The 21,025-nt window shown below is 40.8% G+C and overlaps 1 protein-coding gene across 10 annotated transcripts in view; it reads right to left on the reverse strand.

The window, feature by feature from the left end:
- Positions 1–6,833, reverse strand: part of SLMAP (sarcolemma associated protein) — a gene marked incomplete at its 5' end in the record, with an annotated part of 151,090 nt that extends 144,257 nt beyond the window's left edge. For all 10 annotated transcript variants that reach the window (XM_079713807.1, XM_079713815.1, XM_079713814.1 and 7 more), the window contains one exon: positions 6,636–6,833. In XM_079713807.1, coding sequence (XP_079569933.1) covers positions 6,636–6,833 — 198 coding nt within the window. The remainder of the gene's footprint in view (positions 1–6,635) is intronic.
- Positions 6,834–21,025: the final 14,192 nt, after the last annotated feature.

Genomic DNA, 21,025 nt, shown 5'->3' on the forward strand with positions numbered 1-21,025 from the left:
TAATAAGATAGTTCAGAATAAATGTCTAGCAGTTGGTATTTATCTCAGAGGGAAACAATCTAGATTCTGGTTCCAACTCTCCACAGTTACTAAGAGATGACCTTGCGCAAATAACCTCTAAACAGCAAACTCTTTTTTCATAAAACGGAGCCAGTCGCGGTTGCTCTACCTACCTCCTAAGTGTTATACAGATCAAGTGAAATAAGAAACCATTCTGAATATCATTAAACCCTTAAAAGTATTATTTTGCATGAGAATGGATATATATGTAATGGCTCAAAATTAATAATATCACCAATCACAAGATTATCTAAGATACCAAAACACTTGGCAAAGTGTCTTGCACACTGCAAATTCTCAGTAATGATTTATACAAACACCATGTATCGGAAACTGAGTCCATGATCTCAAACTGAGAACTAACTCAAATGACCTTCTGCTCTTTGACCGTCCTCAGGGTCTGCAGAAACAGAAACTGCTCCATTGTTCACATTTCACTCATTCAAGCATTTATGTAGTGCCTATTCCCTTGTTCTCAAGAGCTCACATCTGGCAGAGCAATAGTGCATTTGCGTCATAATTATTTTGTTGTCTGTGTCTCATAACGAAATTATATACAAAGTTCTATGGGAGTATAGAGGAAGAAGCAATTAATTCCTCAGTTAGTGGGAGTCAGGGAAGGTGTCACATTGGAACTGGGATGAAGGGGGAAAGTCATTCTGGAAGTCAAAACAGCAAAATCGGCACTTTTTCTAGGAACAATGAGCACTGTCACATAGCTACTGCACAGAGTCTGGGGCAAAGGAAAAAAAAAGTAATAGAAAACGAAGCTGGAAAAAAAAAGGAATGAGAGACGATTTTGAAGGTTTTGTATATCATGTTAAAAATTAATGGAGCAAAAAAAAAAAATTAAAGGGGCGAACAACCTAGATTTTGAGCAGGGGTATAAACTGTTCATCTACTGGTAGTGGTAGTGAGAGAAGCATGGGCAGGAAAGAGTCCTTAGAACATTTCTGCAGCTAACAAATGCCACCATTTTTCTGGATTCAAGTAACTGATATACATTAAGAACCAATCTCACAATCTTTTCACTTAAAACTCTAAATGACAGATACCCTCCTCCCTATTTATAAAAGAGAATAGACACTAAGCTCTAACATAAATACCACTTGAGAAAACCAAACAGGAGCCTGAGAAGGTAAAGAATAAATTTAAGCCAAGGAGTAAAGTCAAATAACTAAGTAGAACAAAAATGTTTTAAGTGTATACACCAACCTTATTTTTTAACAACTTGAAATAATAGACAAAATATTTCATTAACTTCCCACTACTGTTAAAAGTCACATAGAAGGAAATGATGATGGGCTCTGGATACATAACCAGGCCTTCTGAACATGTTTATATTAATGTACATTAAACATAACATGTCAAATACATGTCTTTCTCACAAAAACTAGCTCTTAATGACCTTTGTAACTTCTGTAAAAAAACAAAAACAAAAACAAAACAGACATCTGTTGAAACATAATACAAACAAAATCAATGAAAGTATGATCTGTCACTCTCCCCAGGAGGTGAGGCCAGGATCTTTGCAGTCATATGGAAGGAAGAAGGAAGAAACAATCCTGGTTGTCAAATTCTGCAGGTTTCTCCTTTGCAATGACTTTCTTGCAATGTCCTTGAAACGTGCCACATCATTCCTGCTTCTATGCCTTTACTTGAGCAATTTTTCCCACCCAGAACTCCTTTCCGACTGACTCTATCTACATTCTGCCCTATTCAAAAAGTCCTAAGGTCTAGCTCAAATTGCATCTCGTCCATGAAACCATCTATCCATGAAACCTTTCCTAAAATCTCCAGTCCATACAGACCTTCTCTCTTTGCTGAAGTCCTAACAGACAAGTTAACACATTTGTCTTTTTTCATTTTCTGGCATTTAGTCATTTTCTTTCCTACTATTAACCTGGCCCATGCCCCTACAACATGACATCATATCTAAACTTTTACAAAGCCTTGGAATAGCAAAGCGGTTAAGAGCTTGGATTCAAGAGTCAGAAAACCTCAGTTCAAATCCCACCTCTACCATTTATTAGCTATATGAACTTGGGCAAGTTAACCTAATCTAATCACTCTGTGCCTTAATTCCTCATATGTTAATATAGGAAAAATAAGCACCTATCTTAAATAGATATTTAAGTATTAAATAAGTTAACACATAAAGCATTTAGAACAGGGGATGGTACATAGTACACAATAAGTTTAGTTAAGCTAACAGTTACCCATTTTTACTTGTTCCAGGCCTCTCTACATGTGGACGTTTTATCACTCTTAAATAATGGTTTTGGTATGTCAATGCTCGGCACAGAACTCTCCTGGGCCTTCCATAACCCATGCGCCCATGCCCTTAGTTTGGCAACAAAGGCATTCCACAACCTGGCACCAGGCTATCTACTCAGCTTCAGTTACTCAACATCTACTTAACAAGAAATAATAGGAAACAGACACATAAGGCAGAGACCCTCTCCTCCAAGGTCTGAAAACTAATTCCAAAAACAAGGCACAAACATGAAAACACCACACACAACGAATGTTCACCCATAGCTACTCTCCAAGACCTTCTATCCAACAAAATCAGTTTCCTCAGTGTTTGGAAGATGCCAAAATCATTCAAAATAACTTGCTTTTGTCTGTTTTATTCCACCCTCATCCCCTCACACACAAACACAACCCATAAAAGCACCTTTTCTTAACCTGTACCTGTCCACTCCTATTTTGAAGTCTAATTCAAACACCATCACTCTCTTGCCATTTGAACTTATATAATACTGTCTTATCTCAAATCAACTGTTCTCAAGGTGTTTAGTCACCCTCTCTATCCAAATATAAGCCCCTAAAAAGGAGTAACAATTTCTTACCAATTCTCATGTTCCCCCCATGCCCCCACCCCACCACTATGCTCTCCACTGAAACAGATCATGATAGAACAGGTGCCCAAAAATATGTGTTGAATTTAAGTAAAAAAGTGAACCTGGAAGTAGACAACTACTACTACTACCACTAGGTAAACTACAGTGAGACTGGAAATAAACTACTGTGTCGACCACTAGACTATCGCTGGTCCACAAAGCCTCAAATCAAATAGGGCCATCCAAATCAGAAGGAGGCAGTCCACTTACTATCTCTTCTATGTAACCACCATATGGGTAGATTTGCTTGTTCAGTGGTACCTTGAGTCAATAGAAGGGTTAATGACCATCCTATAATCTGCCATCTAATTTGAAGAGTCTGACCTCCAAAAAGGAGTGAAGGATGATACACAGGGCCAGAATCCAAGCAGGGCAATATCCAACTGCTACATCCCTGAGTAGATGATTTGGGGAAGCTTATTAAAGTCCACTCTGTGGCAAACCTGTCACCCTCCAGTATGCAGGTTTTAAGTACCATAACACATTCCATGAACTTAGCATTAAAAAATGTCACCTAGATTTCCATCTGCCTACACTCTGCAAATTTCCTACAATAAACATGTATTACTTGAATAATCAGAAAGTTTTAAGTGTTTATAATTTCTTCCAGCTTTTAATGGTTCTCCCATAATGATGAATGCAGAATGCAACACTCACAAATTGAAAGTCAACCAAAGGGCATATTACCCCAATTTTCCACTTCCCAGGTAAGGTGCCAATTTGGACAAAGTTCTACACATGTTTCAATTTAAAAAATTACTTCCACATATGCCATCACATGAAAGAAAAAAATGTCTCATTACCTTCCTGAGATTCCACAGCACTACAGCAAATTGCAAAGACCTGCCTAGATGGTTCCCTCTTCCCCTGACCCCAAACACCCTCCTTTCTAAGGACTGAGACCTTATTAAGGGCCAGAAACAGGGTGCTAAGTGATTTACATGATTATCTCAATGCTGGAAACAACAGTAGGTACTATTATTATCCCCAGAAGAGAAAACTGAAGTTTAAAGATGTTTGAGGAAAAAAACAAAAAAAGAGAACTTGCCTGAGGCAATGCTTAAAGAAGGAGGGGATTCTAGTGTTGTACAAAGAAATTTGCTGGGAATATATATTAGGCCCTAGGGACTTCTGTTATGATAAAATTGTAACAAATCCTCATACTGGAAATTTATTACAGAGAAAACAAATGATATTTGGTCTAATTGTGGGTTTTCTTTGTTACTGTGTACCTCACGCTATCTGGCACATAACAGACGCTCAATCAAAACTTACTGTCTGGGGCTTCCCTGGTGGCACAGTGGTTAGGAATCCGCCTGCCAATGGAGGGGACAAGGGTTCGAGCCCTGGTCGGGGAAGATCCCACATGCCTGGAGCAACTAAGCCTGAGTGCCACAACTACTAAGCCTGCGCTCTAGAGCCCATGAACCACAACTACTGAGCCCTCGTGCCACAACTACTGAAGCCTGCGCGCCTGGAGCCCGCGCTCCTCAACAGGAGAAGCCACTGCAATGAGAAACCTGCACACTACAATGAAAAGTAGCCCCCGCTTGCCGCAACTAGAGAAAGCCCGCGTGCAGCAACGAAGACCCAATTCAGCCAAAAATAAATAAATAGATAGATAGAAAAAAATTTTGTTTTAATAATAGAAGAGGGACTTATGCTTCAGGAAAGACTGAGTAGGTGTACTTTTCCTTATTTCTCCTGCTGAGAACAAATTAAAAGATTAAAAAAGAAAAAAAAACCTACTGTCTGTTCAAACCTAAACTTTAAATAGTTAATTCTTAAAACAATTTGATCACATGGCAAGATCTGACAGGTTATTTGTTTTAAATAGATTAAGTGGTAGGTGGTAAAATAATCAACCCTAATAGTCATATCTACCTCTAAAGTAAAGGTCTCACATCCTGAGTATGTTTTAGAAAGAAAAAAAAGTTCAAATGGTAGAAATAAGCTGCGTATCCTTTAAAGACAAGGTTTTCTAGTAATAAATTTCATTCAAAATTTTAACATATTTCAGTTTATACAATAAACACTCACTACTGATCTATCCTTAGTCATCTCAAAATAAATCAAAGAAGGTACATTTGCAATGTACTTTAAGAAACCTATTACCTGATTAAGTTTCACCTTAACTGTTGCCCAGGGACATAAAAGGACAAAAATGTAAAAGCTGATTAAGGCAACTATCTATGTTTGAACTTGACTGCTGGAAAGATGAGTTCTTTAAATTACTATACGTAACCTATGAGGTCTTTCAGGCACCCAAACTTTACTTTCCAGGGAGAAAAAAAGGATCTGTTCCACAGGTAAATAAATGAGCATCTGGTGTTATACAGAAAAATTAACATACTTTTTAGTTTTTATCCTACGTACAGAGTAGGATATAGATATTATGCAAGCACACAGCACTTGGGCAATCTTTTCCTCCTTTCTTTGAAAAATGATTTATATAATAATTCCTTAATTCAGAAGTAACGCTTTCTCTCTTCCTTTTGAGGCTCAGGTTTCTTTCATTTCAAAACAGTACACTTCTAAAAGTCTTAAATTCTTCTTTTAAAAAGGACTTAATCATTTAACTCAGAAAGAGGGACCAAAAAGTCAGGAGGTGAAACCGGAGATATTCTTATTAGTCTTACATAACTTACTCGAAGTTGGAACTAATTCAGCAGCTTAACTAAAACTTGAGATTTAAGCACAAACATGAGCTCTTTAGTATATGCTCCTCACACATAGATGGTTTTAAAAATTGAAAGGGTCTTATTCAATTTTTTTCTTGTATTCTTAAAATATAAGCAACCACGTGTATAGTTAATTAGGATGACAACATAAAAATGCTAAAATAGTCACTTATAATGAAGAGTGCTAAATTCAAGCTATCACATCCAGGTAATGCAATAACTGATAGAGCTGGATATAATTTCAGAAAATAAATTAATTTTTAACACTGATTTTTAAATATCACCTCTGTAAGTATGCATTAAGTGTTTTTATTAAGTGCTGAAGGGAACATCAAAAAGTGATTTTCAAAAGCAATTGGTAAACGGTCACCCAACCTGCAAACAAAACTCTGAAATCGTAAAGTTAGTTGTTCATGCTTAATTGAATTGGCTTTGATAATTGCAAATTATCCCTTCCTAGGTAAATATGTATCAAATCTTCCAAAATAAATTTACACAAACACTGTCCTTGCTAGAAAAGCCCTCATCTGAACTCAACTAAAAGATACTGTGTTAACTATATCTCACCACTGAGTCATTTGAGCCCCAGAGTAATACCGGCCGCAGATTCCCTGCATTGCTTTGGGAACTGCTGCTTGCTTCATCAAGCACTGAACTGCAAATTCACCTTTCTAAAAAGACTGAAAGCAAGAAGCCAAGTTTCGCTATCTAGTTTTCTAAAATGAATTAGGGTTTGGGATTTCACTGGGAATGACCACGTTATCAAGATGCCATCGCCCTCTCGAGGCATTTAATTAACAATACCTTCTCTGTTTTCCATTCAACCACCTCAATCAAATTTCCACTAGAACCAGACACACAAAAAGTTGGTTTCATGGCCTTGCTGAAAGTCTCCTCTGGGTGCAAGCCCTGGGATCCCACATTCATTATGCAGAAGGGGCAAAGGGAAACGAAAAGCAACAATTGTTAAACAACGTAGTGACATTACCTTGCCCGTCTTGTGATCAAACCAGACGAGAGCATGGTTCCTTGACAGCACTTTGCAATCAAAGGTAGCATTATTCTGCGCTGGTCGACAGCGGGCCACCGAGCGGCCGATTTTAATAGGCTCGTCCAGGTAGACATGACGCTCCTGAAACGGGTGTGAGTTCGGGCGACAAGTGAAGATGGCCAAGGCTGACGGCATCGAGGACAGACTTGGGGTGTCTCTCCTACCAGGGACAAAGAGGAGTTCCACCGGATCCGGCCTGCTCTTCACAAGCCTATACCCCTATCCCCCCCAAAATTTTAAATTAAAGCAAACTGCACATTGTCTAAGCATAACCAGTGAACATCAAAAACTCTTCACTGGGGTGGGAAGACAAGCCAGCGCAAGCCCCATCACCTCCTTTAAAACCCAGCAGGGCCCTGATCACAAAAAGTCCCCAACTGGCAGCTTTCAGTCCATCTTCTTCCCTGGGAAGAAAAGGCTCAAACATTGGACAGCTTCGGCCAAGAAAACTCCTGGAAGACAGTTTGAGAACTGGAGGTATACAACCAGATGAGTCACACACCAATTCTTGTGTTTTGTTTGGGATCGCGGCCGCTTTCCCCCCTCGGTGGCGGAAATGTTGCAGCACTGCAGCATGAAGAAAGGGTCGGTGCGGCCAGAAAGGTCCTTTCGCGCGGAAGAAAGGTGGTGTAGCTGAGCACCTCTGGGCAGCCACCGCCCGTCCTCGAGGGCCTCGGGAGTGGAGGGACGAGAGGCGATGGGGGCGGCTAAGGGGTCTAGACGGCCAGCGGGACAGTCTGCATTGCCCCTGCTGCGCGGAGGCCGGCCGGGAGGTGGCACGGGGTCCCCGGACCGCCGTGGGCCGAGGCGGCGGTAGCTGAGGTCCTTGGCACGAGGAGCGGGGACCGACGGGGGCGCGGACAGCGGCCGAGGCGGGACTCCGGGGCACCTGGCGGGCGTCCCCGCGACCAGGGCGGGGATCCGGCTCCGCAGGCGGGTGCGGACCGAGCGAGGCGCGACCCGGGGGAGGCTCCGGGCTCTCGACCGGCAGGAAGTTGGTCCCTGAACACCTGGGCTCCTGGCTGCTGCTCAGCACACCGGCCGCCTCCTTTTAGGGTCGCCCCCGCGAGGGTCGCATCTCAGGGGCGGCAGCCGAAGCTCCGGGCTGACGAGGAGGTGGGGGAGGGAGGCCGGCCCGGAGGTTGGGGGAGAGGCCTGGAGGCCCCGGGCTGGGTCCGCCGCAGCCTCCACCACTCGCGGCCGGTGGGACACCCTCAGGCTGTGCCCGACGAGGCAGAAAACTTTCCGACCTGGTGGGGCAAACATGAAAACAAACGGCCGTCAGCCGCCGGTGCCCGCCCGCCTCAGCCTTCGCCCCTCTCAACCCACCCGAGCCAGCCCCCGCGACTGGCCACGACCTCGGCCGACCTCTCTGCGGACGGGCTGTGGGGACTGGGCGCCCGGACGCCACGACGGGTCCAGCTTCCCTTGCCGCCACCGCCTCAGCTTACCTTGCCAGTGCCAGCCGCCATAGTGACTCTGACTGAAACCTACCCGGTGCACCGCCACGGGAACGCGCACCCTTCAAGGGCCCTCCTACCCTCTCTCCCGCGCCGTAGTCCGGAAGTCACGTGATCGATGCCTCGGAAGCCATGATGGACAAGGGCAGAAAAAGAGGGCAAGCTAGTTTTTAACAAGCCTCCGAACGCCATCTTAGTTAAGGGTTAGGCGCTTCAGCACCGTGGGACAACCTGTACCATTTTGGTTAAGGGCAGGAAAAAAATTTGACCTGTTGAAGGTTTTCTAAACATAACTTGCCAAATTCCTACTTTAGCGTCTTGGTAAAAGGCGCCTACTTTTACTAAATTTTATTCACTATAGTCGTCGTTGAAAATTCCACTGAGCAAGGCGAACAACCTCATCCAAAGGAGAGGTTATTAGCATCCATCTTAGCTGTGGGCAGCACAGTCCCCGACGGCCGCCTTAGGTGTGAGGAACTAAATTCCCACAAGCCTTGGGATTTGTGCATCTAAAACAAGGTCTATCCTCCCCTTGCTGAAGTCTACACTGTGTTATCCTGCCCGGAGGAACACTCTTTATTAGTCCCTGCATTCCATTTCAAACGACCTTTCTTCTCACTGGGCCTGTCTTGTACCCCAGGGCTCCTAACTCAGATTCAAACCCGGAATGAGTGTGACTTCATAAAGTTTAACATCACGTTGCTTCCAGAGAGTGGTCGAACAATTTCTAATATGAAGAAAGGGGGACTGCTTCCACTCAAAATATTAAGGTAGATGAGGAGTCATTAGTCCCAGGAAGGAAAGATTTTGCAAAATCTAAACGAAAATTTCAAGAAAAGACAGTGGGAGTGAGTCTTACTCATTTAGAATCAGTGGTGGCTTCATTCTTCTGATTCCTTTGACAACAGGCTCCACCACTTTGTGACCTTGGGCACGTTTCTAAACCTCTTCAAGCCTTGTTTTGTCATCTATTACATGGAGATAATACTTAACTCACTTCTTGTGAGAATTCAAGGTAGTAATCCATTTGCTCCTAAAAGAGTAACTACTTTGCATTTCAATTCTTATATACAGGGTTTGGGCCCTATCCTAAGCTCTGTGCTGGGCCCTGGGGACACATAGGTGAACAAAACCTCAATCCATGCCCTCTGAGAGTACACCTAAGTATTGTGAGATAGGGATGGGGAGAGGAAGGTGACAAACAGATAACTTCACTTTGATGTAATCAAGGCTAAGATGGAAACAAGCACTGGGTGCTAAAGGGGTCAGAGACAGCCTTCTGCAGGAGGTAACTGAACTGAAACAAGGCTGGTAGGAAAACGACAATGAATATGGTATTTGATGAATGGCTTCAGAAGTTTCCAGGAAGAAGGTTTAACAAGAAAAAGAATAAGGCTATTTGAAATGGTGGACCAATGTGTCTGGCACATAATAGTAACTCAATAAATATTTGATACGTGATTGAAAACTACATACTGTTACTCATTACAGGATAAAGTAGGAGTGGCACAAAGTGAGTCTGGAAAGAATATGTGTTAGATTATAAGGACCTTGTATACTTTTCTAACACTCTTCACTATTTCAGCAGATATGTATTGAATTATTACCATGTTCCAGGTACTTTTTTTTTTCTTTCTTTCCAGGTAATTGATTCTGGAGAAAAATAAGGATATGTTGAAAAGTTTTAATATAAGAGGATGAAAATTTTTCATTTGTGGTAACTTTTAGGCTTCTGTGGAGTAAAGTAATATAGAACCCCCCACATCCCCTAATGAGTTCTGTGCATGAACTTATAAGTCACTTATGCATTCTTGTCATTCATTCACTCTATAAATATTTAATTTGAATGTGGGAAACAGCTACTGCGACAGGCTCTGGAAATACAACAATGAAAAAAAAAGACTCCCTTGAGTTGCTCACAATTTAGTTGATGGTACAATAAGATTCTTGCTGTAATGAGTTTATCAAGAGGAATGGGAGCATGGTGGAATAGTTTAAACTGAGATGAAAAATGAGTAGGAGTAGGCCAGCTAGTCTGGTAGTAGTGGGATAATGAAATTTTAGGCCAAAGAAACATTACAAACACCCAGAGACTTGGGAGAAAAGGACTTTAAGGGAATTACAAGTAGGTCTGTATTACTGGAGCATAAGGAGAGGTGGTCAAGAAAGAAGGGCACAGAAAAGTGGTTTCAGTTGCTGAAGGAGTTGCAGGCAATGCAATGGTCTTCGGAGTACTTCCATCTTTCTCCTAGAAGATCAAAGTAGAATAATGAAAATCAAGGTTTCAGAATCACACATTACATCACCATTTAAAAGCACTGTAGGGCTTCCCTGGTGGCGCAGTGGTTGAGAGTCCGCCTGCCAATGCAGGGGACACAGGTTCGTGCCCCGGTCCGGGAAGATGCCACATGCCACGGAGCGGCTGGGCCCGTGAGCCATGGCCGCTGAGCCTGCCTGTCCGGAGCCTGTGCTCCACAATGGGAGAGGCCACAACAGTGAGAGGCCCGCGTACCACAAAACAAACAAACAAACAAACAAAAAAACAAACAATAAAAGCACTGTAAATTATAAATTATTAAGCTTCTCTAAGTTTCAATTTCCTCATTTGAAAAAAAGTAGATAGTACCCCCACGGAGTCTTGTTAGGATTAAATAAAATGATGTTAGGATTAAATACGATAATGATGCCTAGAAAATAATAGATGCTCAGAGAATGTTAGTTTCTATTATTATTACTCATATTAAGGATTCTTCCCGGGCTTCCCTGGTGGCGCAGTGGTTAAGAATTCACCTGCCAATGCAGGGGACATGGGTTTGAGCCCTGGTCCAGGAGGATCCCACATGCTGCGGAGCAACTAATCCCGTGCGCCACAACTACTGAAGCCTACGTGCCTAGAGCCCGTGCTCCGCAACAAGAGGAGCCCCCACTCGCCGCAACTAGAGAAAGCCTGTGTGCAGCAATAAAGACCCAACACAGCCAAAAATAAATAAAATAAATAAATTAAAAGAAAAAAAAAGAATTCTTCCAGCCATCCACATACAGTAAGGAGCAAGTTGTAATGTCTCTAATTTGTATATGGAGAAATTTGTTCATAAATGTGGAAACAAAAAGTGTCTCTTTATATTGAGTTCTACTACAATCTCTTAAAATTAACGTTAAATAGAATATGCTTTTTCACATTTTTTTCAAAGAAAAGCTAGGACTGCTATAACCTGGAAGGGTAAAGAATCTCACCAAGCTACACAGGGTGCTGGAAATGCTAAAATGGCAATGAAGGCGTTTCTCACCCACTGGTATTCGGTAGGCACAGAAAAGACTTAAATTAGACATCTCATACATGAGATATTTTGAATTCTAAGCCATGTGGGTGTTCCTCTCTACGATTCTGTATCCATACAATATTTTAATTAAATAAAAAGCATGTTATGTTTTGAGAAATTTGGAATGATAGTATTTCCCAATGTGGTAGCTTTCTCTTCCTTTATTATTTTTACTTTTTAAATAAACTGATCATTATTACCACTGCTATGATCCATGCTACTTTTCAATCTAAGAAAAACAAAGAACGAATTGTAAAATTATTACCCTGGTACCATGAAAGATAGGCAATCATTAGCATTTGAGATGTGTAAGAGACAGCTCAACTTACAGAGTTTACTCTGTAAACTCATTCAGTATGCAACCCTCCCTAAGTGATACTCATCTAATTGGATTTTAACCAATGACATATGATATCATGAATTATGGAACACTTGCATAATTGCTTAAGTAGAGTATCTGGTTTGCAAGTAAGTATAAGTAAACTAACTAAAGAGGAGACCTGGAGTAGTCAAAGATTAAAATTGAGAGGATACAATATTTTTAATGGCACACACTAGCTTCTTGAAACTGAAGTTTAATCTTCTTCACAATAAGGAAAGCTCTCCTCATCAGGGAGATTCTAATGAGTGGAAATACTCTGTCATTTCCCAGGTGCCCAGGGTGGAGTTGCCCAGACATTCCAGAGGTACTGCTCATTGGTTTTTGGCTTCCTGGTTCTTCAGGAAATAAAAGAAGAACAATTACCTGAAGACAAGTAAAAACATTTATTTTTCATTCAGCAGTCTTTTTCTGTGAATATAAAAAGAGGGAATCAGAAGATTAACTCTCGAAAGGATCATGGACAACTAATCCAGCTCCCTCATTTTGCAGGTAAGGAACCTGAGGCTCAGAGAAGGTACATTTATTGAAGGTGTATTTTTTTAACATCTTTATTGGAGTATAATTGCTTTACAATGGTGTGTTAGTTTCTGCTTTATAACAAAGTGAATCAGCTATACATATACACACATCCCCATATCTCTTCCCTCTTGCGTCTCCCTCCCTCCCACCCTCTCTATCCCACCCCTCTAGGTGGTCACAAAGCACCGAGCTGATCACCCTGTGCTATGCAGCTGCTTCCCACTAGCTATCTATTTTACATTTGGTAGTGTGTATATGTCCATGCCACTCTCTCACTTTGTCCCTGCTTACCCTTCCCCCTCCCCATGTCCTCAAGTCCATTCTCTGGTAGGTCTGCGTCTTTATTCCCATCCTGCCCCTAGGTTCTTCATGACCTTTTTTTTTTTTTAGATTCCATATATATGTGTTAGCATACAATATCTGTTTTTCTCTTTCTGACTTACTTCACTCTGTATGACAGACTCTAGGTCCATCCACCTCACTACAAATAACTCAATTTCGTTTCTTAAAAGTATGGAACACTTCACGAATTTGCATGTCATCCTTGCGCAGGGGCCATGCTAATCTTCTCTATCGTTCCAATTTTAGTATATGTGCTGCCAAAGCGAGCACTTGAGGGTGTATTTACCACACGTTTTCCTTATGACATCTCTGTGTGGTATTAACCCCATTTTATAGGTAAGGAAACTAAGGCTTAAAGAGATTGAGTGACTGATCCTAAATCACCACGCTAGATCTAAAGTACGTGCTGGGTTGTTTGTTTTTCTTTTTAAAAATTTTCTTTAGTGTTTTTTTTTTTGATTGATAAAGCTAATACATATTCATTGCATATATTCACATAAGCAACAGTAAGGAAAGTAAAAATCCTCTCTATCCTCATCACAAATCCTCAGCCTAGGGCTAGCTACTATTAACAGTTTATTAGCTATATCCTTCCAGATGTTTTTCTAAGCCATATGAGGCATGCCCTTTTAAAAAAATACCATATCATTTATCAGAAATGGGAAAATCAACACTAGGAGTCTTATTCCTAGAAGTGATAAATACTTTATATCAATAGCAAAAAGCCTGGACAAGGGGAGAAAGAAGAGGAAGAGAAGAAATTCTATTTATTTTTGTCACTCTTGTGTAAGTCCCTTTTTGATTACTGGAAGCGTTCTCTTGCTTTTTATAATCAATTTAAGAATGTTAGCTGGAATGCAGCAAATGCTTAAGAATAAAAGGGATGGGTCAGAAAGCCACATGAGGCATTTTCTTCCTGAATTTTTATTGGTACATTTGGGTTTGTTTTTAAATAACTTAGTTATCAATTAAAATATCAGAGACTTTCTATGTGGTGGTTTTGTTCATCTAGTGAGTTTTTAAAAAAATATTTAAAGTATATTCTTTATTCTAGGAAGACTATAACATTTTATTTTATTTTATTTATTTTTGGCCGTGCTAGGTCTTCGTTGCTGTGCGCGGGCTTTCTCTAGTTGCGGTGAGCGGGGGCTACTCTTCTTTGCGGTGCGCGGGCTTCTCATTGCGGTGGCTTCTCTTGTTGTGGGGCACGGGCTCTAGGTGTGCGGGCTTCAGTAGCTGTGGCACACGGGCTCAGTAGTTGTGGCTCATGGGCTTCAATGCTCCGTGGCATGTGGGATCTTCCCAGACCAGGGCTCGAACCCATGTCCCCTGCATTGGCAGGCAGATTCTTAACCACTGCGCCACCAGGGAAGTCCCAAGACTATACCATTTTAAATCAAATTACGTTTTTTAATGTAATTATTTGTATTTCCTTTTGATAAGCTCCGTTAGAGCTTTTCTTTCACATAAATGCATTGTTCCTACAACTGTACAACACGGTCATAGGTAATGGTCAAAAGCATCTCACTGAATGGTTATAATTTGGAGAATTCATAGATTTCTTAGGAATCTTTGATCTTAAGCATCCCTAAGACGACTGGTTGAAATGGAGTAAACAGACTATGCAGTAAAATGAGTCTAGAGTGCCTGCTCTTCCTCCATCCCCATTCCCACTGAACATGCTCAGCATATGACGCTTGGTGGGAGGAGACTGTTGCTGGAATCTGCTGGGCTTTGTGTAGGGCTGATTTCATGAATGTGTGACCTTACACATGGGTCTTGAGGACTCTGCTGTCTTGAAATTCTTAATACTTTTTTAACGAAAGGTCCCTCAGTTTTACTTGGTACTGGGCCTGTCAAATTATAGAGCTGGTCCCACCTTGGGCATACTGCTTTGAGAACCCAGTCTCCTCTGTACAAGTCCAGCATGTTAACAAGCGCAACACATGAAATGCTAGGAGAAATTGGTGGGCTACTGACAGCGAACAAGCATCCCTATAGAAATGAGACCTTTTCAAGTGAAACCAGTCAGGTCCATCTCTCTAGCTCCTGGAATCTAATTTTATAATTTGGTATCAGTGGCAAAGATGGTTGCCGAAGAAAACGTGCCTTGATTTTGTGACTTATCTTTTTACTCTTAGACTCTGAAGTTATTCTTGAAAGTGATAATTAGAATAATATGAAATCAACACAGAATCTCTGTCCATTAAAGTTTCGCTTTTTATTATAAAACATTTCAAATGTACAGGAAAACTACAATTGCAATGAACGCACATATATACTCCTCTTTGAGTAAAATTTGTTACCATTTGGCCATATTTGCCTTATCTATCTATGTATCTGTGTGTGTGTGTGTTTTCTGAACTTGCTCTGGACGCGCAGGCTCAGCGGCCATGGCTCACCGGCCCAGCCGCTCCGCGGCATGTGGGATCTTCCCGGACCGGGGCACGAACCTGTGTCCCCTGCATCGGCAGGCGGACTCTCAACCACTGCGCCACCAGGGAAGCCCCATGTTTTCTGAACTTTTGACAGTGAGTTGCAGACATCATGACACTACTCTGAAATAGTTCAACATGCACTTCCTAACAATACAGACATTCTCCTAAATAACTAAAATATAATGTTTTTTTTAAAGTATTTTATTTGTAATGTAGAAAACTTGGAAAACAGAGATGTATAAAGAAAAATTACCCATAATTCCACTGCCCAAGAAAAATGGCATCACATTGTATCTATTTGTCCACACAGAATGAAGCATCTCTACTTATTTTCACCTTTACCAACATTTTCCATGCCTTCTGTAGTAGGCAGAATAATGGCCCCTCAAAGATGTCCATATTCTAATCCGCAGAACCTATGAGTATGTTACATTACAAGGCAAAGGAGACTTTGCAGGTACAATTAAGGGTACAGAATTTGAGCTGGGGATCTTGGATTATCTGGGTGGATCTGTTTTTAATCACATGAGTCCTTAAAAGTGGAAGAGGGAGGCAGCGAGTAAATCAGAGAAATGTGACATGAAGACTCAACCTGTTGCTGACTTCGAAGATAGAGGAAGCCTCCAAGAAATGAAGGAAGCCTCTAGACGATGGAAAAAGGCAAAGAAACTGATACTTTCCTGGAAACTTCAGAAAGGCCAGTGCCTTGATTTTAGCCTAGTGAGACCCAGTTGGACTTCTGACCTATAGAATTTTAAGGTAATAAATTTGCGTTAAGTCACTACATGTGTGGTAATTTATTATAGCAGCAATAGAAAATGAATATATCTCCCCATTTGTATTTGCCTTTGAAATGGAAGTCTTTTATTCTTTAGGACATTTTTTAAAATTTATTTTTGGCTGCGTTGGGCCTTCATTGTTGCACGCAGGCTTTCTCTAGTTGTGGCGAGCAAGGGCTACTCTTCGTGGCGGTGTGCAGGCTTCTCATTGCAGTGGCTTCTCTTGTTGTAGAGCATGGGCTCTAGGTGCATGGGCTTCAGTAGTTGCAGCACATGGGCTTCAGTAGTTGTGGCTCACGGGCTTCAGTAGTTGTGGCTCGCAGGCTCTAGAGCACAGGCTCAGTAGTTGTGGCGCATGGGCTCAGTTGCTCCATGGCATGTGGGATCTTCCTGGACCAGGGATCGAACCCGTGTCCCCTGCATTGGCAGGCGGACTCTTAACCACTGCACCACCAGGGAAGCCCTCTTTAGGACATTGTGACTGAATTATTTTCTTATTTTCTTCTTCTATCTGGCTTTGAAAACAATAATGACTAACACAATGAGAAAATAAAGGCAGAACCCCTAGAGTTTTCTCTGAAAGGGGGACTAGATGTTCTATGGTTTTTTTGACCAGGGCTGGGCTGATACATTCACAGACCATTTACAGATTCATAGGGCAGGGAGAGGGATTGCTCTCTAGTCTTTTTAAGAAATTCACTTGGAATTATGGAAACTGTTTTGAAGAAAACCATTTACTCTCAATCTCTCACAGATCTTTGTACTTGTCCTTCATAGCACTTATAACACATTGTAATGGGGTACAAGTATAACATCTTGATTAATGTCTGTTGTCCCTCTGGACTCTAAGCACTGTAAGGGTAAGGACACTGTTGGTTTGTTTTTGCTATGTGCCTAGCACATAGTTGACCCCAAAATATTTGTTAAATGATTGGATGTTTGGCAATGCAAAAATCTGATTCTTGAGTGGCTAATGAGAAGCTAAACTGCTCTGTGTAATAATATTAACAATTATAATACTGAACTATATATAAGATTAATTAGATGTAATTATATTATTTTAAAGAATATTAAAACAACAAAATTTTAAAGGAAGAAAAAGCTGTTTTCAACAAGTGCTTGGGAATCTCTTTGAAGATAATTTTGTTTTCTTGGAAACTTTTTTTTTCCTGGATGCAAGTTCAGACTACACTGTCTGAATGTCATTCTGGAGATACCAATGTGTTCCTGCATATGTGTAAGTTCATTCCAAACATCCTCTCAGGAGGTCAGGAACAGATTGTCAGGAAAGACAATGAGTAGTGTCTTCACTTCCTACTGGCAGCAAGCCCTAGAATCAATCAAGCAGGGAGCCCACTCTGGGCTACTGTGCTCAAGTCAGATTGTATTTCACCACCCTAACCACCCAGATGGACAGTCTGGGGGCAATGGAATTAAAATCACCACTGACTAAGCGATGCCCCCTTGCTGGAGACATTTCTAAGAGCTACAAACTAACAGAAAGGTTGCTCTGTGAAGGAACAGTCACTTCAGGGAATGTGAAAGTGGAATGTCATCAGTTAGACTGAACAGCAGAGCGATAAGCCTGAAAAGCACTTTCACACTAAGCTTTGAGGGAGGGTGTACCCAGGGCCAACTTTTTCCTATGGAACCTACGTTGCAGTTCTGTTTCGGCAAGTGTTTCTGAAAGCAAAAATTTTTTCAAGTCAGCTGTTATTGGTTAGAGTCCTGTGCTTGCAAACAACAGAAACTACCCCTGGCCAACCTAAGCCTACGGAAAGTATTGGAAAGACATGAGGTAGCTCAGAGAATGGAAATAAACACTGAAGAAGCAAGTCTCAGGCAGGATGGGAAGCACAGCTGATGAGCAACAAAAGCCAATAAGCAGCCTCCTTATCAGCTTGACCTTTTTCAATCCTTGAGTCTCTCTCCTCAAGATTCAAATGCCCCAGAGAAGGTGATTGACCTAGGCTGGGTTACATGCCCATTTTATGGCCAGAAAGGTGCAGAACTTTGAAGGACAGTCCCACTAACTCTATATCTAATGGAAGAAGGATGGTTTCCCAAAGCTGTTGCCAGGAGAAGGGGGAAGGATTGCTGGGCAGGCAAAAGCATTAGATGTCCATTCATCAGCTTACTCACTGAGTGCACATTCAGGAAAATTAGTCTTCTCCTTGAGCCCCATAGCAAAGAACTATAGCTACCTATGGAATCCAGGCAAGTAACTTCCTGTGTGACCTTAGACAAATCATAAACCCTCTCTGGGCCATAGTTTCCTCATTTATAAAATCTATTGAATGGTTTGGACTAGATGACCCCAAGTGGCTTGTAGAGAGAAAAGAGCCAGAAGACAGGATCTCCTCCCAGATATTGGCAATATGACCTTGGCTGACTCATTTGCCAATTCTGGGTTTCCCTGTGTGTAAAGGGGGTGAACTAGACACCTTCAGGTTACTTCTAGCTGTTAAAGTCCATGATTCTAAAAAAGAACAGATGGAAGTAGCCAGGTCAGTATTTCCTCTCAGAATCAATGAAATACTCTTGTTTTTAGGAAATATACACTGAAATATTAAGGAGTAAAAGGGCCTTACGTATACAACCTACTCCCAAATAATCCAGAAAAAAAAACTCATGTACATACATATATACATACGTGTGTGTGTGTCTGTGTAAAGAAAGGTTCTACAAACGTTAAAAAGTGTCCAAATGTTAAAAAGTAGTGAATTTGAATAAAAAGTGTGTGGGAGTTCTTTGAGCTATTCTTGAAACTCTTCTCTAAGTGTAATTATTTCAAAATGAAGTCCAAAAAAAAAGTCAATGGGAAGGGCAAAAGGAAATCTGTTCCTCTGCTTGCTTGTCCAAAGGCTTTTTGATGAATTATTTGTGTGACAAGTGAGTATTTCTATGTCTGTACTGCTAGATCCTAACTCTCTAGGCGAAGTTTTTAGTGCCAAAGCATGGACTCTACAATGCGTTCTCACTACTAGTGTGACAAAGCTCTACTGTGAACCTGGAAGATACTGGATAAGGCCTGTCTATTTACTGCTCCTGAGGAGTCTAAGTGGGTGGAGATTTCCTGTTGGCTCTTATGCTTTTCTTTTGTTTTAACAGTGGTTTAGGGGAACATACTTCAGACACAGCACATATATTTAACGCTTTGTACTTTTAAATATTCATCTATAACCCAACAAATGTCTCTACCAACTACTTACTAACTTGATTTGAAGCCAAACATTACTACCTTCACACAATCACTTCTTATTGAAAATTGATTTCAGTATCTAGAAGGGCATTCATTGCAGGATCATATTAGCAAAATATTGGGACCAACCTAGGGGTCCATCAATAGTGTACTGGTTAAGTAAATACATTCACGCAATGGAATATTGTGTAGATGGCAAAAAAGAATGAAGAAGCTCCCTAAGAGTGGCCATGTAATGATCTCTAAGTTAAAAATAAATGAAGCACACACATATGAGTAAATATGGAACAATCTCCAAGGTATAATTTTAGAGCAATGTGCACAATTACGTGTAGGTATCATACAATTGTATTTTAAAATTGCTTGAAGAAGTAAGCAATGAGTGGACAATTAATATTTTTGCCTGCTCAGCATATGCCTGTATATATATATATATATATATATATATATATATATATATATATATGCAGAGCATTTTCTGGGAAGAGATACAGGAAATCAGTAACAGTGGAAAACTCTGGAGAGGGGAACAATGGGTGAGGGTAAGAATCTGGGGAAGAAGGACAGGAGGGAGACTTGATTTTCACTTACATCTTTTGAGTTTTGTACCAAATTTAATGGAGGACTCAGTGCCCCTTCAGGAGTAGATCCTTCTGATCCTCCCTCATCATGTAGGCTCAAGTGAGGATAAATCACTGTAGTCAAGGAAACTGTCCTGTTAGGGTATGAGTATTCTGCATATTGGGATTGGGTTCATGACTTATCTTTCTGTTCCCAGCAGCTATTCTTATCTTTGCTTAGTAATTGTTTATTGAATTGAGTTCAACTGGATTGATTTGCTGTGCTTTTAGGGGCACTTATTAGCCCTTCATGTGTTTCCCTCTTTTCTACCCTAAAGGAAAAAATATAAAACAAACATTTATTTTCCATTCTTAAGAATTTAAAACTTAGACAGTCAGTGGATATAAATTGGTGCCTCCTTTTTGGAGGGCATTTTGGTATCATAAATCAGCATGTAGAACGTACTCATGTTGTAACCCAGTACAGCATTTTGTTAAGATACAGAAACAGATCTTACATGTGTATGATCCCATTTTTATCGAATGTCATCCATATATCACTATATGTATATATGCATAGATATCTAGGAGAAATGTCATCAAAATATTTAAAATGTTTATTCCTCCATGATGGGTGATTTTCCTCTCTGTATTTTTTCATATTATTCACATTTTTCTGTAGTACACATTGTCATCATTTTTACCAAAAAATGAAACTATTAAAAAGAAAAAGCTGGGAATTCCCTGGTGGTCTGGTGGTTAGGACTCAGAGCTTTCACTGCCAAGGGCCCGGGGTTGGATCCCTGGTTGGGGAACTAAGATCCCGGAAGCCTTGCAGCATGGAATGAATGAATGAATGAATGAATGAATGAATAAATAAATAAATGAATGAAAAAGAAAAAGCATTCAAGTGATTTCACTAGTTTTACTCTTTGACTCATCAAATATTTGTTGATTGTACCACATTATTCCAGAATTATCTTTCCTATTTTACAGTCTGCTGAATTTTCTATGCACCCATTTGAGAAAGCACTGAAGCTAAATACTTATCAGTACTTTTGAAAAATTTAAGGTCCAGAAAAAAAAAAATCAGAACAGTAGTCGTCTCTTGGGGAAGTTGGGGATGGAGATAAACTGGGAAAAGGTATGAAGGAAACTTTTAGGGTGATGGATAATGTTTTAAAGGTTTGGGTCACAGAGGTATACGTATTTGTCAAAACTCAACAAATTTAGCCAAGATTTGTGCATTCCTCTGTATGTCAGTTTTACATCAGAAGGAAAAAAAACAAATTGGATTTTAGTAAGTGGTATTGATATCTGGAATT

Source organism: Hyperoodon ampullatus (assembly GCF_949752795.1).
Source record: "Hyperoodon ampullatus genome assembly, chromosome: 10".
NCBI classification, from domain to species: domain Eukaryota; kingdom Metazoa; phylum Chordata; class Mammalia; order Artiodactyla; family Ziphiidae; genus Hyperoodon; species Hyperoodon ampullatus.